This window comes from Anabas testudineus, chromosome 19 (genome assembly GCF_900324465.2).
Source record: "Anabas testudineus chromosome 19, fAnaTes1.2, whole genome shotgun sequence".
Classification (NCBI taxonomy): Eukaryota; Metazoa; Chordata; class Actinopteri; order Anabantiformes; family Anabantidae; genus Anabas; species Anabas testudineus.
The window spans coordinates 959,322-976,551 of record NC_046628.1 but is presented as its reverse complement, the minus strand read 5'-3'; the positions used below and the strand labels follow the sequence as shown (position 1 = coordinate 976,551).

At 41.7% G+C, this 17,230-nt stretch overlaps 2 protein-coding genes across 4 annotated transcripts; one reads left to right on the top strand and one right to left on the bottom strand.

Moving 5' to 3' along the window:
- Window positions 1-364: 364 nt before the first annotated feature.
- Window positions 365-10,600, top strand: rac3b (Rac family small GTPase 3b). 2 transcript variants are annotated; one of them, XM_026352033.1, is made up of 6 exons: window positions 365-544; window positions 3,113-3,184; window positions 3,890-4,007; window positions 5,452-5,514; window positions 6,051-6,210; window positions 8,314-10,600. In XM_026352033.1, the coding sequence occupies exons 1-6, from the start codon at window positions 510-512 to the stop codon at window positions 8,442-8,444; spliced, it is 579 nt and encodes a 192-aa protein (XP_026207818.1). In that variant the 5' UTR covers window positions 365-509; the 3' UTR covers window positions 8,445-10,600. The 2 variants fall into 2 exon arrangements, with proteins under 2 accessions (XP_026207818.1, XP_026207820.1); XM_026352035.1 differs by lacking the exon at window positions 5,452-5,514.
- A 261-nt stretch (window positions 10,601-10,861) lies between these two features.
- dcxr (dicarbonyl/L-xylulose reductase) lies at window positions 10,862-16,033 on the bottom strand. 2 transcript variants are annotated; one of them, XM_026350574.1, is made up of 9 exons: window positions 15,920-16,033; window positions 15,653-15,765; window positions 14,753-14,850; window positions 12,778-12,932; window positions 12,611-12,653; window positions 12,288-12,387; window positions 12,102-12,166; window positions 11,618-11,735; window positions 10,862-11,089 (listed from the first exon to the last, which is right to left on the bottom strand). In XM_026350574.1, the coding sequence occupies exons 2-9, from the start codon at window positions 15,702-15,704 to the stop codon at window positions 10,986-10,988; spliced, it is 735 nt and encodes a 244-aa protein (XP_026206359.1). In that variant the 5' UTR covers window positions 15,705-15,765; window positions 15,920-16,033; the 3' UTR covers window positions 10,862-10,985. The 2 variants fall into 2 exon arrangements, with proteins under 2 accessions (XP_026206359.1, XP_026206360.1); XM_026350575.1 differs by lacking the exon at window positions 10,862-11,089 and adding an exon at window positions 11,111-11,531.
- Between the last annotated feature and the right edge of the window lie 1,197 nt (window positions 16,034-17,230).

The window sequence follows — 17,230 nt, the reverse complement described above, 5'->3', positions numbered from 1 at the left end:
CAACCTGGTTTGGGAACAGCAGCATGCAGGGCAGTGGGTGGTGCTGTTCTGAATGTATCATTTGCTCTGAGCTCCCTGACCTGCACTAAATTTACATCAGGCAGTGCTGGACCACTTCCAAAGTACAATAAATATACTTCATCCACCTCATTCACTCTTTTCCACAGCAACCTTGTACTAATTGTACATTTTGAGCTTAAAGGTCTTTAAATTGTATATTTTCACATATTCATAAATAATTGCATTATTATTATTATTGATATTGTATTTTTTCTAAGGTACTTGTACTTTTTTTCTACTGGCTCTCCTCCTTTCTGGTCTATGCACCTTTAAACTCACTCGGCCATCTCCGGAGTCGCTCGGTTCTGCTCGTCATCGACCCCTTTCACTGCGGCTCCATCGCCGAGCGGACTGGCCCGCTACTCTCCTCCGAGACCTCAGCGCACCGTCAAAACCTATCAGACCTCCAGCGCCGGCTCCAGATAAGCTTCCAGCTTCCTCGTGTACAAATGCAAGCGATCAAATGTGTGGTGGTGGGCGACGGGTAAGAGCATGCTTCAAAAAAAAAAAAAGAGAAACAGCTGCGAATTGTCCTCGTGTGTTTCAGTGATGAGTCCGCGGATAGATGATGACGGGAGCTGGGGCGCACCGATGTGTCCGACGCCCTGCTTTTCCGGGCTCCGCTCCCTCATGCTCGACAGATCTTGTCGTTTGTGCGTTTTTGCGTTCGCTCTCACGGTGCTTGCGTGGCCCCCCTCCGCTTCTTTGTGACGGTGCGGGAGCGGAGCGCCTCGGGATGCTATGCGGGAACACCTACACGCCTCGTAGGCCACTGGAGGCTGCAGTGCTGATGCACGCTAAGGAATTCGTGGCCCGGTCAGTGGCACAGGCCCCGCTGCTCTGTTTGTGCTTCCAGTGACCCCCCCTCTTCCTTACTGCATCCACAGCCCCCCTCGGCTACATGTGGATCTTCTGGCATTTGGATCTGCATTTTCTTCCATCCTGCTTGAATCGATACACTTCTAGGGTTCCATCCCTCCACATGATGGCATCAGGGTGGTCTCAGCTCGAGCTTGGAAAACATTTGTGCAATGAATCAGGTGGAGTTTGAAAGCTGTAGGTGTTCAGTAGCAGGGGCTGAAGGTGTGGTTCGACTGAATGGAGAGAGGAGACCTTTACTCAGCATAAAACATGTTGTAGGGTGTGTGTCATATGTCATGTGAATGTGTGTGTGAGGATGCGTTCAGGGCTGAGAAGCACATATTCTGTTATTTTGACCATTTGGCTGTTTGCAGCCTGTGTCCATGACACTAAACAGCACGGGTGTAAATAATAAATGAATGATGGCTGAATTCCATTTAGCTGCTTTAGTTTCAGGGGCCAGTTGTGTTTTTTCTTTCCTTGCTGTCTCACTGTTGAACAGGATACATGCGTTTTTTAACTCAGTAACTCCTAACAAGATGAGTCACAACTAATTGTGTGAAAAGGTCACTTGTACAGACGACGGCTTCCTATAAATAAGTGGATACAGGACTTAAAGATTCAAAACACCTTTATTAAATCCAGTGGGAAATGATTTAATGGCCCCTGAGTGAAAGCTGCTTGCTGAGTGCACGTTTCCCTGCTCCTGGGTTGTTGTCCACACTTGTGTGGCTGAATGCTTCAGTCTTCATGTTTGATCTGAGTTTTTACATTGGACATGATGTCACGTGCGTTTTTTTATTGTAATTATAAGCTTTTGAAACATTTTACAGTCTTTGTGAATTAAACCTTTATAATATAAAACAGAAGCACTGACTTTAGTTTTAGTTGGTTGTGTTCTATCTTTTCTTTTAAAATGGTGGTCTGTGGGAAAATGTTTTTTTGGACTGCAGTACTACTGTTGACCACTGAAACAGACATTTCCTTTGAGACTACACGTTTGCTAGTTGTGCAGTGCTTGATTGGTTGAACTGCCAAGGATCACACATGGTAAGAAACATCAAATGACATAATGTGTCATTGATTTTTGTGTGCAGCTAATGACAAGTATGTTACAATCTTTAAATAACTGATAATACAATGTTCTTTTGGATTCTAGATCAATTTTGGTTTCCTGTGAGTCTATTTCGAGAAATATACACACACACACACACAGAAATACACACACACACACACACCTCCACCCTCCCTCGCAACTCGCAACAATCAACATCGTTTGGTCTGAATAGGGAATGTTCAATCTGAATTAATTGGCGTGCTGAAGCCGAGCACTTTAAAGGCGACCACCTTTACTTTAAAGTTTTTACTTAAACGTTTTGGATACAGATGGATTTAAAGGGCAGACACCCAACACTATCATTAAAGAACTAGAGATGATGCAGACTGACAGCCTTTATATGGGTCAAAGAGTGGCAGTAATGACATAACTCCCTACACCAGCAGGTGGCAGTGGTCTGTATTTATAAATCAAAAAGGGAAAGAAGAACAAGACCTAGGACCAGAGATATATAAACCTCAAACAAAGCCATACTAAGGAGGGTTTTCTTACTGTCCACACTTTATAGCTACTTTCAAATTGGTTGAAATTCTGGTGATAAAACATTTCATTTGCAGGGTTTGTGACAACCAGAAAATTGTATTGACATTTTTTTAGCCACACCTTTCGTAATAAAAAAATGCTTTTGGGGCAAGTGTGTATCACAAGATTGATATGGACGTTGCAGTAACTGTGTCATATGAGTCCCAAAACTTTCTTCTTCCTTATTTGACATGTAAATATGAAAAGAAGCTGTCAGTGTCATTACTTTTAACTCTGTCCACTACTACTCTCCCCCTCTCTGTCCTGTTCTACATCCCAATGCCAATAACTCATTGACCTCAAATCAGAGGATTTATGGGTACTGTATGTGAGCAAAGGAAAGATTGTGTTGTGTCTCTGCATGTGTGTGTGTGTGTGTGTGCATCACAGGGCACCACTGTGTCCCTCAGGCGGCATGAATGTAGGCCAGTGTCTGTGGGACAGAGTAGTATGAGGCAAGATGTGCTCTTACAGTCTATGCAGATTATTTTGGAGCATGGTGCTGTATTATACATTTGAGCTCATGTATTCTCTGTTGTTGCTCTTCCTCAGGGCTGTGGGTAAGACCTGTCTGCTGATTAGCTACACCACCAATGCCTTCCCCGGTGAATACATCCCCACTGTGTGAGTAAACCACTGCATCACTGCACACATTTGCACGATTACGAGATGGAAGTACTCATTTTATATGGCGGCCTTGGTGCAAAACAGAAAGCCTTGCTACATGTAACTGTAAGTTGCATGTGTAGTTTCAGTATTTCCTAAAATGCAACAAAAAAATATTTGAAAACACAGAATGCGACAAAGCACAACATCATTTGAGGTTACATAAAGGGTATGGGCAAACCTTAGCAAAGAGTTGGGGCCACTCTGGAACCAGTTTGTCCCCTCATGTGCTTTCTGGAATACCCTCCCTGAAATGTTCTGTTTTCACTTGTGTCATTGTGTTTTCTGAAATGTTGGAACGTTGTTTATCAGTAATGACATTGACATTTTTAGTTGGCGTGTTCTGCACCTCAGGGTCTCCATTGCAAAAATATGAATTGTTACCATGGCAGCTTGCAATTTAAAGTCTCTAGCTGTTTTAGGTGGTATTGATCTGATGTAATATTTCAGATTTTTAGTAATATAGCACTGCTGCGGTTTGAAGTTCATAAAACAAAACAATGACTTATAGTTCATTTACTATCTTTTGACCCATTTTACAGTCTTTTTTAGCTAAGTTACCATGTAAACAGCTCAGCTGTTGCAGTTTGGACCTTCAATCAGGTTGTAACACATATAACACAGTTATGATCTTTCATACTCAGTGTAATATCATTCCTGCAGCTTTGACAACTACTCTGCTAATGTGATGGTGGATGGAAAACCAGTGAACCTGGGCCTTTGGGATACAGCAGGACAGGAGGACTACGATAGGCTCAGACCACTGTCTTACCCTCAGACGGTATTCAAACTCGTTCCCCCCAGTGAAACACACACACACACACACGTCTTGCTATTGTTTATGATATTCAAAGGATATATTCCTCAGAGCCAAATCCAAGTATACATGCAAAAGAAGAAGAGACCGCTTTTTTTTTCCAACATGTGAATCGGGGGAGATGGTAGACGGCGCTGTAAGAGATACACACAGACAGTCACAGTGCTCCTTTTTACAGCACAAACTGTAATAATGAAAGAAATTCTCTGTGAAAAGTGACTTATTTAGATGTCTTTTTCAGTTTTAGTTGGAATTTGGGTTTCAAAAATGAGGCTGCATCGCACATGAGTTCTTGTAAAAAGCCGATTAGAAACCTAGTTGAGCATTTACTTTGCAGAGTAATCTGAGTTCTCTGGGAGAAACCCCGATTACGGTAACCAAATTTCCCGTGTAAACGCACTGTATGTGTGTATGTCTTTCTAAGGCTGAGTGGACAAATTTTAGTTTGATACCATCCTTGTGAGCACTGTAACTGTCTATGTGTGTCTCTTACAGCGCTGTCGGTCATCTTCCCTGATACATGTGTCAAAAACAGCGGCCTTTTCCTTTTTTTCTGTCTCCATACAGCTAAGATCTGCAGACCATGCTTCCAGAATTAGCCCAGGGCAGAGGAGAAATCAGATTACTCTTTTGCTGCATGTATACTTGGATTTCCAGTAACCAGCTTTCTTGAATGCATGTAAACTCGTTCCCTGATTACCAAAGTAATCTGGTTTCTCTGAGTAACCTGGTTATTTGAGTGCATGTAAACGCACTAATAAACCCAAGCTCAACTTTAAAACATCTCTTTCTAAGGACTCTAAAGTGATAGGTATGAAATGTTTGCCAAATAAAGCACAGGATGGGCAGGTCGAACCTCTTGAACCTGTTAGGATGTGTTGCAACAAAGTGGTTGGTAGAAATTAGCAGTTTCTAATTTACACCAAGTAACTTTAGTGAAGAACTATCGGCTGTCGACTACTGTTTAGATCGGATGCAGACGTGCATACACAATGATGCAAACCCTGACAACAATTTATAGCCTGTAGTAACTTGGAGGTTAATTTGCCAAATATTACATTTTATCACATATGTATTCCTGGAATGACAAACTATTCGTCTTGTAACGTCTGATTTTATAAGCTGATAATATCAGTTAGGTTGCATAAATAGATTTTCCTACGTAACACATATATTTAATTATTTTTAGTGACAAGTAAATGTCTTTAATATTTTGATGTTAGATCATTCTGTTAAAAAGTCATTGACTACTCAATGTTCTTTCCTTTGAGAACAGCTCTCAAATGAAGAGGTTACTGTCTTTATATGGCTCCATACACACATCCTGTACACATACCCACACACACACACACACACACACACATTCAGATCTCACTCTCAACTAGCCGTCTCTCTGGTTCTCTCCCAGGATGTGTTCTTGATATGCTTCTCCCTGGTCAGTCCGGCCTCCTTTGAGAACGTCCGAGCTAAGGTCAGTACGCTGACTGACCCCTGACCCCTTCCCATTCCCATTCCCAACCCCCTTCCATGCCGAGTCTGACCACAAGGAGGCACATCTATTGCTCCACCTGGCTTATCACAACTCTGCCCTCACTGGTACAGACCTCGGCTTAGAACACTCTAGATTTGATCTCCTTTCCCTCAGGATGTAGTACGGAGACGTGTTGTGAGCCGAGGTCTGAACAAGTCTAGACACTCACAGAGAGAGCGTGATGGCTGCCGGTGGTTTGGTCTGCTGAGCATCATAAGACGCTCTCATATGAAATCACCTTCTGTTTACGGTCCAGCCTCCCTCTGTTGAGTCTGTTTGCTTCTGATCTGAGAGGATTTTGTTATCATGTAATGTAATGTGGTGTGATATTCTCTGTTCGTGCAACAATAATTCCTTTCAGATGATGTTGAATGTCACTGTGGAACAGGCGCACAACGCTCTGCCTCCGTCTCAAGCTAACTGTTCTCTCTCTTCTCTTATTGACTTTGTCCTTTATATATGCATATGTGCCTCAGTGGTACCCTGAGGTTAGACACCATTGCCCAAACACACCCATCATCCTGGTGGGCACTAAGCTGGATTTGCGAGATGACAAGGACACCATTGAGAGGCTGCGAGACAAGAAGCTTTCACCCATCACCTACCCGCAGGGCCTGGCCATGGCGAGAGAGATTGGTGAGGCTGTGTGTCCGTGTATACAACTGTCTAGGTTTGGTACAACCTCGTTTCCAGCAAAGCCGGGACATTGTGTAAAATGCTAATAACAACACAATATAATGATAATTTAAAATCTAGATTTGATTGAAAATTGTACAAAGACAAGTTGAAACTGAGAAATGGGATTTTGAATTTGTTTCAAAGAAGTTGGGAAAGGGGTATGTTTACTGCAGTGTTACGTCTCTCCTTCTTTTAACAAGACTGTGTAAGTATTTGGGAGCTGAGGAAACCAACTCTTGTAGTAAAAGTTGTTGTTTTTTTTACCGTTGCTGTGAGTTTTCCATTTCACTTTAGTGCATCTTAAGTGTTCTTGGGTCCACTAAAGGCATTGATGTGTGGATCTTATTTATATATGTTTTTTTTTCTTTGCATGTAGGCTGTGCAGGACTCCACACAACTTTTGCAGTCTTATGTTGGCTTTTGATGCTATACATAGCATCCCATTAAATATATACGTCCTATACTCGTCCTGTAGAGAGTCATGGGGGTGTGGGTGAGGTGTTTGTAATAAGTGAAATAATATATACTGTAAAGAGGATATTATCATTATAAATCATTATAAATCAGCAAATCTGCCACACTGTAAACACACATTACATCACATTGCTTCAACTGCTGAGTGAATATTGATCTAAAATGTTCACATATTCCTTCCAACAAAGGAATCAAGGGGAACTTTGGTTCAGAATATGTTGTTTAGTGTTCTCTTGATGCTAGGCTCATGAACATTAACACTGACATTAATAAATGTAAGAGAGCTCTTTAGTTTCCTAGATGCTACCCTGAGGTTCCTCGTGATCTCCTGGACTATGACACACCTGCTCTTGCTGTTTGCGTTGTTGGTCGACTCCTAATTGGTTACACGTGTTGAAACATTGTGTGTCTACATAAGAACAGAATGCAAAGATTTGCTAATCTCATAAACTTATATTAGGAGAGGAACATTGCTTCTGACCACAGAGCAGTTTTCCACTTTGCCACAGAGCATTTGAAATGTTTCCGCAGCCTGTTCATATTGTATGACCGGAAACACAGATGTGTGGGACAGATATCTGGCGTAAAATTGGTCAGTGATTAATTTGTTGTTAACTTTTGTTCGTCATTTTTCAGTTTCAGTTTACAATGGCTTTTTCTTTGCATGCCAGAGTTTGAACCTGCATTTTGGATGGCATGGTGAACTGTGTTCACAAACTGTGTTCTCTAGAAATGGTCCCTGCAGTGATGTTCTCACAGAATCACATCTGTTGTAGATGCAGTGCTGTCTGAGGGCTAAAAGATCATGGTTACTCATATTGTGTTTCAACCTTGTCTCTTGTGCACAGAGGTTTCTCCAGATTCTCTCACACTTTTGGTGACATTTTATACTGTAGACAATGATATAGTCAAAGTCTTCGCAATTTTACGTTGACTAACATTAATCATTTCACAGATTAATGAACACTTTCGCCTTTTGTTGCCACCCTACTTGCTTTGAGACATATTGCTTCAAACTAAGCTTTTTTTTTTTTAAAATAGTACATTTTCTTAGTTTTAACTTGCAATAAAATCAAATAACATTTAAAGTCAAATATATGCACAAATACAAGGTTCACAAACTTTCAAGTGCTTTCAAGGTAGCCATCACTAATCATGTCCACACTGTTGGGTGGGGTGAAAAGCCTGCTCATAGTACCTTCTCAATCTGTCGCCCAGCAATGGTGTCTTTTGTGCGCATTTGTAGTCTGAACACAATTAATTGTACCCATGGGGATAAGGGTTCACATTCACTCATTTCACACATTTTCAGTTCCTCTCTCTGAATGCATTTGTGGTTGTGCACTACAGTACTCACACACTTCCGCTACCATTATTGTTTGTCATAACTCCCCGCTTCTAATACCAGAGACGTGCGTGGAGAGGGAAGGGTGTTGTTAAAGGATCCATACACTTAATTTGAAGGATTCTGGGAACTTAAAATTGATTTTTAACTGTCTCCATGTCTTCTCTGATCCGTCGCTGTAGTTGAGCACTTCGCAGTGAGAACTGTGTTTTCCATCATGTCTTGTTTTTCTTCGACATCAGGGGCTGTGAAGTACCTAGAGTGCTCTGCACTAACCCAGCGAGGCCTGAAGACAGTATTCGATGAGGCCATCCGCGCTGTGCTCTGCCCTCCGCCTGTGAAGAAGAGGGGGAAGAGGTGCACCATGTTCTGAGGAGGAAACTGCTGTTAGACTCCATATCACCATGACCATCAACCACTACGTCTCTGTGAGGATGAGAGAGAGAGAAAAACTAGAGTGAGTGTGCACTGCCGAGATGAATTTCTTTACATATTGATACAAGTGATATTGGCAACAAGACCAATATTTAATCAGATTTTTCTTTTACCATCACTGAATAGTTCAGGTTCTGAAAGACATTGACTGTCCAACTACTCTGTACTCACAGAACCACATCAAGTTGCCATGAGGGCTGACAAAGGTTTCTATTACATCTCTTCTCTCTCAGCCATGCTTGCTTGAATCAATGACTAGATTGAAAGTGAACTGTGAATACACCTTCAGGTCGCATGTTACCCACAGTGCCTGATCTAAGATCAGTATGTGCTGCAATGTGGACGGGCAGTAGTTTTTAATTTCAGTCACACTGAGCAACAGTCATCCTAAATTAGTTATACTGTCATGATAACGGCCCTCTTTAAACCTCTCTTACAGTGTGAGAAACAGTAGGACCACCCATTTTGAGCTATGACATTTAGTCATCTTTTGTCTGGGACAAGCCACAATCGCAGTAAGGGGGGCCTCAGCAGGGACCTATGGTTACATTTTTGCCTCAGTTTTAACAGATGATGTCATCCGTGTTGCGTCAATATGTTCCATAATCACTGATCATTGTTTTGAAATTTAAAGTACCACACAGAAAATCTGGGCCAGGTAGGTTAGAAAAGTGGTAGCACTGGACAAAGTCATAGGAGTGTGGGTTAATAGGGCCCAAAAGCTTATTTTTGCCCTTAGCATAGTGTGTTATTGGTAACAGTTATCAGATGGTGTTTGTCGTGCCCTGTTTGATATTTTAGCAGGGAGGAGTACAAAGTTGTTTTTACTGACAGGAATGACAGACTGTATCCTTTATGGCAGTGGTTCCCAAACTCTGTCCTCATGCATCCCTGCACCGTGCTCGCTGCTGATCACCTGGATCAGTAAGGTAACCAGCAGCGAGCACAGGGCAGGGTGGCCTGAGTTTAGGAACCACTGTTTTATGGTCATAAAAAAAATTTGTTCCTTGAACACACTTGTCTGATCTTAGTCAGGCATCTTCAAGTAACTTCTAACTGTGAACATATGAAAGACAAGCATGCCAAACGTGGAGGCTGTAGAACCTTGCTGCCTGAATTCTGCCTCTGGATGGGTAGGGGTGGGGATGCTGGAGGAGCTTGCATGGGTAATAAAATATTCAGTCTTAATTTATCCCATTGTTTAGAATGTGTCTCTGTTCTGGTTGTGAGTGTGTGAGTGATTGTCCCAAGCGTGTATATGAACGCTGGTGTTTGTGTGGACAACCGCTTATCAGCATCAGTAAGGCATTGTTGTTTGACAGTTTGGGGTAGTGCTTAAGAGACAGTATTGTTTTAAGCCAAGTTTTTTAGTGTCCAGTTTTTTGGTACTATTTCATATTGTATTGTAGTAAATCACGAATTTTCAACACTCTGTGGACATAAAGAAAGAAAAAGTTTAGTGCTGTACAGAATAATTCTTAGAAGGAATTCATTATGAGTAACTATCTACAGTAAATGTACCTGAATATTTAGCTCTTAAAACTAAAACAGTTCAAACTAAAGGATTATAGTCACTCATGCTGAAGTTAGAAGTGTTGGTAACAGTCTACAATAAAGGGGCCAGTCTTTGTGCAATTTGTCATTGCCGCAAACGACACCGATTGCAGATTCCTTTATGTAATGCATTTCTGTGTGGTTGCAGGCTGCAGTGTGTCTGTCTCCACCACGTGGTGAGATGCAGCACTGTGGTCCACTCTGTCATGCTGTCTTTGGTTGGCATTGCTGTGTGGTTGAATCATGTCCCGTGATCCTGACAAGCTAAGGTGTCGTAGCTGAGAAACGCAGCAAAAAAAAAAAACAAAACAAAACAAACAAAAAAAAAAAAATCTAATCTACTATTGCATGGAAGTTCTCTGGTTATTTGACCCACTGTAATTCTAGGAGCAATTGTATGATGAAATGCATTGACCATGTACGTATGTAATGTAAAATGACTTGTATAGTTGTTCCAGCTGTTTGTCTTATTTTTTATTACTTCACATGTCTGTGTGGTGAAATATTTCAATTTTTTTGTATACTAAATACAAATGTATATGTAAGGTACTATTGTGTTGTAATTTATTTATTATCTTTAAACAAAGGTTTAAAACCTAATATATATAATTCATTTATTATTATATATATGTTATATAGTCTATTATTGGAATCTCCAGATCATTTTGGCGCATATTTTTTCCCCCATATTGATTAGGGAGATGCTCTGGATATAACTGCAGTTTCCCACTATCTGGTGCTAGTACTGTATTAATATATTAGTCTAATATTACAGACAAATAAGCACAAATACCACCAGAGATCTGTGCAGTCAGTTTATTTAGTGAATCAACTTGACCTCTGGGTGTCTAATGCAGTGAGGTGATGTTCCTTTTTCTTTTCATCTAAGTGTGCTTGCTGTTTTCTGAAGCCAGAGACAGGTTGGTCAGCACGCCAGAAAGCCTCCATCCACTGGTAGAGTGACTCCATTAGTCATGTTGCTCTTATCACTCAGCAGGAAAAGAATGCTGTTCACCACGTCGTCCACCTCTGCGCGCGCGCGCACACACACACACACACACACACAGGGAACTCAGGTTACACTTGGATGGACACATTCATAAAGTGTATTTACACCATGGGCTCAGACACTGGAGGAAACAGCACTGCCCTCTTAATCCAAAGAGCTGTAACATGTAACTGCACATCTAAAACTTACATTTATTATTATTTTATTATTATTATTTAGTTTATCTATGCTGACAAAACATTGCTGTCTTGAAAGAGTTTAACACTGACCATTATTATTCAAGGCTTCAGTGCAGAGAATGCAGAAAAGTTCAATGTCCATCAGCTCATCTAACTCTCAAAGACACATTTTACTTTTCAGAATGTTGAATTATTTCTTCACAATGTTTATGAAGCAGACAGGTGACGTGTCCAGTGTTCTAACCCCACATCATCTAACATGCTGGTCTCTGCACCCTGTGACCTGCACAGGATAAGGAGGCTCACAAAGTAAGTACTAAACAGTGGTATCACCTTATGATTAAGTATGTACAGCTTCTTTTGTCTCACCTGCAAACTGGCCTAGAGGGATACGCGACATCATGGTCTGGGCTTTTTTGGGGTCGCTCCAGCCCAGGCGGCCCATGTCAGTCATCACCACTGTAGGGTTCACACTGTTCACACGGATCTGATCACAACACAACAGCAGCACCTCAGTTTACAAATCTCATACTGAATCAATTCAAGCTCAAAACGTTTATATATCTTCTAGGGCAATTAATCCTAAAGGGCAGAGATAAACAAATAAGCTGGATTTGATTATGTTAGATTGGAACTATCTTCTGCTTATGCAACAAGATAGGTCCTACTATCTTATTGCATAAAGTGGTAGCAGTGGTACTAACAACAGTAATCAGACTTTAGAGATCAGAAACATGAAATACAGAGTAGAGAGCTGGATAAAGATATATAAGAACTCAGCAAGTCAAACCTGTCTTTGTCCTCATAAGGCCACTTGACTGAGACTTAAATTAATTAAAAAGAACAATGCTACCTTGTAGGGTCCGAGTTCTAGAGCCATGACTTTAGTCAGCATGTCCAGGGCTCCTTTAGTGGCACCTGAACAGTGACAGTGACACAAAGACAGAAACACCTGAAACAGTTTCTAGTTACTGCCACTTGGGACATACACCCGGGCTCCAGGTGAATACTGGCACACAGCTGTTCTCTTGTAACTCACAGTAGACAGCGTGGTCTCTGACGGCACACTGGGAAGCCTGGCTGGACACATTGACAATGGAGCCTCCTGATCCTCTGGCCTTCATACCACGAGCCAATATCTAGAGAATCCGAAGAGACGGGAGCTTGGTTTGATTCAGCAGAAACAGTTTGATGATGAAGATGTGTCAGTATTTTCATTTTGGTTAAGATCAGATCAATTTACTGTTAATGTTTCAATACTAATGAATAAATAAATACAAATAGAATAAAAAGTGCCACAATCACTGATTTCTGAAATTCAATTTTTAACACTGTCTACAGTTTATGGAGTTCTTCTTTTACCTGGGACACATGTAGCACAGCTTTCACATTCACATTGAATAACCTGGAGATGAAAGACAGTTTAGAACATAATTAACATAAATCACCTAATCATCACATTATGAAACTGTCTATTTTTTTTTCTGTATCTACTGACTACTCATCAGAGTATCTTATATTTGTCTTACTGGTCAAACTGGTCAGGGGTGACCTCCAGAAATGGCTTTAGAATGGCACAGCCGGCGTTATTCACCAGCAGATCGATGGGTCCCACATCCTGTAGGGCTGCCTCCGTGGCCTCCCAGTCTGCTAGGTCAACGCACACAGGCGTGATGGATGCACACTATGAGCAAGCAAAAAAGCAGACATGTTGGGAGATTGAAGAGGAAGATGAAGCCTCACCACTGTAAAGATGTAATCCACTTTTTAATCTCGTATTTTGAAAAAGATAGACTACGCCCAAATCACCTGGGATCAAAGATGGCAACAGGAAATAGCAGTGAGTCCATTTTCCTATGTGAACCTGTGTCTGGCCTGTCTCTGGTGTGCTCATCTACTTTGCACCCACAGCCTCTGCCTCTGACAGATTGAGTTGTAATAATTCTGCCTTAGCTGGGAGACAAAGGGTTGCCTCAAGAAAAGTTAGTTCAGTTTTATTTGAATAGCGCCAAATCACAACAGAAGTGATCTCAAGGCACTTTACAGTGTAAGGTTTAAGACCTTACAGGATATAACTGTATAAAACATTATATAGAAAACACAACAATCCCATTTGAGCAAGCTTTAGGCAACAGTGGAGAGGAAAAACTATCTTTAGAGGAAGAAACCTCCACCAGGCTCATGACAGGCGGCCATTTACCTTGACCGGTTGGGGTGAGTTGAAAGAGGAGAGAGAAAAGAACAGCAGACAATAAAAAGAAGATTCCACCAGTGTCAGGCAGACTCTAATGGAAGATTCCAAAATCTGGTGGACCACAGCTGTGGAGGCTCCAGAAATGATGGAGGGTCAGAAAAAAAAAACTTTATGTGAAAGAGATTGGGAGCCTATTAGTCCATCAGTGGCCACGAGTTTCAGACAGATTTTTGTGCAAAAGATGACAGAGAGAAACATGTGCAAGGCCAAGGAAAGTGAATCCCTTAAAGGCTAGGAGACACCCCTGGAGATCACAGGAGGCCAAAGAATAGGTAAATACCCCTATGAAAAAGAGAGCTCTCACGGATAAGGCAGACTATTTTTTAAGTATTTATAATCGGATTTGGTTTTGAATCTGTTACTCAGATTTTTAAGCTCAAAAGAAAGTGTTAAGTGCAGGAGTTGGGAAAGAGGAATGAAAGAGAAAATATAAAACTAAGAAAAGAGAGAAGGAAAGAAAGATAAAAAAAAAGAGGGGTAAAGAATAATAAGAAAATGAGTAACTCAATATTATTATTATTATTAATAATACATTCAAAGCATTATGGTCTTTTGAAATTAATAATTAATAAACACTACACTAGAACTTCAATTCACATCATAGAACATCACCATGAAATGTGATGCACTTCTCCTGCAGCTCCCACCACAGCATCCTGAGCCAATCCTGGCACCTTCAGCAGACTCACTAAGCTTAGACAACTCTGAACAAACCTTTCCTCCAGGAGAGAAGCCTTTTTTAAATGTTGTTTTACTTCATCAGTTATACATTTGTTTGTGTGTTATTTTACATCTGCAGCCAACACTGCGTAATATAGGCTGGTTTGCAGAATTTGTGCAGCATTGCCTCTGCTCCAGAACTCTGATCAGCTAGACAGTTTTTTACTTAACTTAGAGCACTTAGGATGTAACACTATATGCCATAGCTTAAGTGTAAGATTATTATAAATCTGCTGTCTAGCAGAAACATCAGAGACAAGTCAGTCGGGCTGAAAGTTAATCTTCCATCTTGACTAGTGATGAAGGTGAAGAAGAGAATAAGGGACAGAGACAATAGCAGATGATGAAGCATGCAGTGTGTATTAGAGTAGACTGGAGAGATGGAGTGGGGGTGCAGAGGGATACATCAGCGGTGTGGAAAGGTCAGAGGTCAAAGCCATTATCATGGGCCAAAGCCTGGTGAATGAGAGACAGGGTGTGTGTGTGTGTGTGTGTGTGTGTGTGTGTGTGTGTGTGTGCTTAAGTTGTACCTCCTGCACCAGACTGTTCAGGTCGGCCTGTGTGCGTGTGACCGCCACGACCTTTGCCCCACAGCGTGCCAATGCAAGAGCTGTCGCTCTGCCAATTCCTGAGACACGAAACATCCATAAACACAAAGACTTATTAGAGCGTGCGACACCAGAGCTCAAAGACACACTCTCTCTCTCTCTCTCACACACACACACACACACACATTCCACACATGTCACAGGCTGTGTCACAATGTGCTCAACAAACAAAGCATTTTTTTTTTATTCCATTTAATTTCAACAACGCTTTGAGTGTATGGACAACTGAAATCCACTGATCAGTTCACATGCTTTTACTACTTCATTCAAACATTATACAGTGACAAGAAAAAGTATGTGAAGTATGTTTATTTTTGCATTTCTGTGCCATAAAACATGAAGGGAAGCCTTGGATTTAGTATCTGAGAGATTCACACTCTGTAACCATTTGTGCTTTTACATGGAAATACAGGCATGCACAGTAAAAGTAGTGTCACAAAGTGTCACCTTTCTACCTAACACACACGTCACCAAATATTGTTTACTACCAAATGTCTCATTCCTAATCTTGTTTACTTGATTATTAATTGTTGTTTAACTGTCACATCCTCATTGTTCCTGATCTCTTTTTTTTTTCTGGAAATGTGTGGATATTAAAGACCTAATGAGTTTATTTTCATCTTTTTAGTAGATATATATTGACTGTTGAATGTTATTCATCTAGTGCATTTACTACATATGATACATTTATTGTGGTTGCATGTGTGAGAGATGTGTGGATCACTTCTTAACAGCGAGTAATGTGCGTTTAACAAACCAGGACCACTCTGATTAGTTTATTATAGAAGTACAGTCTCTGTGTAGGTGTGTGATTGTCTTTACCTTTCCCAGCTCCGGTGACCAGAGCTCGTTTTCCTGCGAATGAAATCTCCATGCTCGATCCTCGATCGGCTGCAGACGGACGTGCAACAGATGAGATGGGAGCCGAAGTGGGCCTGCACGACAAGAGAAGCGATCAGTCACGTGATCGAAACATTGCGCTGCAGCTTTCCCCGATCTAACAGCGACGTCTTCCAATTCCTGCATCCAAACCCTCGTTTCCAACTTCTCGACGTGACTCTAACTAATCTAGAGAGTGGATCTACTCACCAGCAGCAGCAGCGGCGGCGGCGGCGGCGGCTCGGTCACCAGGAAGCTCTGCTTCACTGTTCACTGCTCTGCACTCGGCTCAAACATTAAACCTCACACAGCGGTGACGTTCAGGAAAACATGTTTGTCTTCCAGGTCAATCCTGCAGACTGACAGACGTCTGTGTGTAAATATGTGTCGATAGATAACAATAAATCCACTCATTTCTACATTACTCAAAACACAGCAATAGAAAACAAGCTTCTCACCCCTAGATTAGGACAGTTTGACTCTCAGGCTTGAACAGACCACAGGGCTTTAATCTGACCCTGTGTTGGACCAAAGTCTGACACTGGGACTTGCAGCACTAATAAGACTGAAGACACTCCAGCGTTATGTAGGCTGTGCTGGATTTTGGATATATTGAAAGGTAAACTGTCAGCCCAGTCTGCCCAGTGCAGGTTTTCTTCACAGACCTCTGACCAGCCTTCGTGTCCATGCTGTGAACTCCTCTATTATGATGCTGCCACCACCATGCCTCACCATAGCACCGGCATGAGCCACAGGGTGAGTAGTGCCTGGAGTGCTGCCCAGAGAGTTTAATTCTGGGCCACCAGACTAGAGAATCTTTGTTCTTGGGCTGACAGGGTCTTTTAAATGATGCTTGACAAACCACACTACCATCAAGGTACGACTGACATGTTCTTCTGACCGGGTTCTTCCATTTCTGCACAGGACCTCTCATCTTTGAGGAGAGTGTTTCTTCTTAACTTCCTGGTCACCCCCCTGGACCAATAATCTTTTTGTCTGCTCAGTTTGGTGCAACTCCAGACTTCTTCCATGTCAGTTTAATTTATGCCACTGTTCTCCTGGGAACACTCACGTCTTTAGAAATAGTTGAATACCCTCGTCTTGACTTTTCCTTGCCACCAAATGTCATTGTGGAGATCTACATAGAGTTCCTTCATCTTCATGGCTTGGCTTTTGTCCAACTGCCAGACTAGTGGTAGTCAACTCTGCTTACTGTTGTACTACTTTGACATAGTGGAGCTGGAGAGTCTCAGCACTAAATAACTGGTATCCTCCAAAAGCTTCAATGAATCGGTTCAGCGAGTTCATCAGTCTGTCTCACAGAGGGGTTGAACTGTTTACAGAGAGGCAGCTCCAACAAAGTGCTGTGAGACAAACACCATAAATCTAACAGTCATTTGATTCCAATTATGGAATGATGTCAATGACTTTGGAATTACTTCAATGCTGCCAAAATATGGTCTTGATTCCGTAGTTTTCGGTCGCCCACAGAAAGCTAATGCGCGCATCAGTGCTGCAATA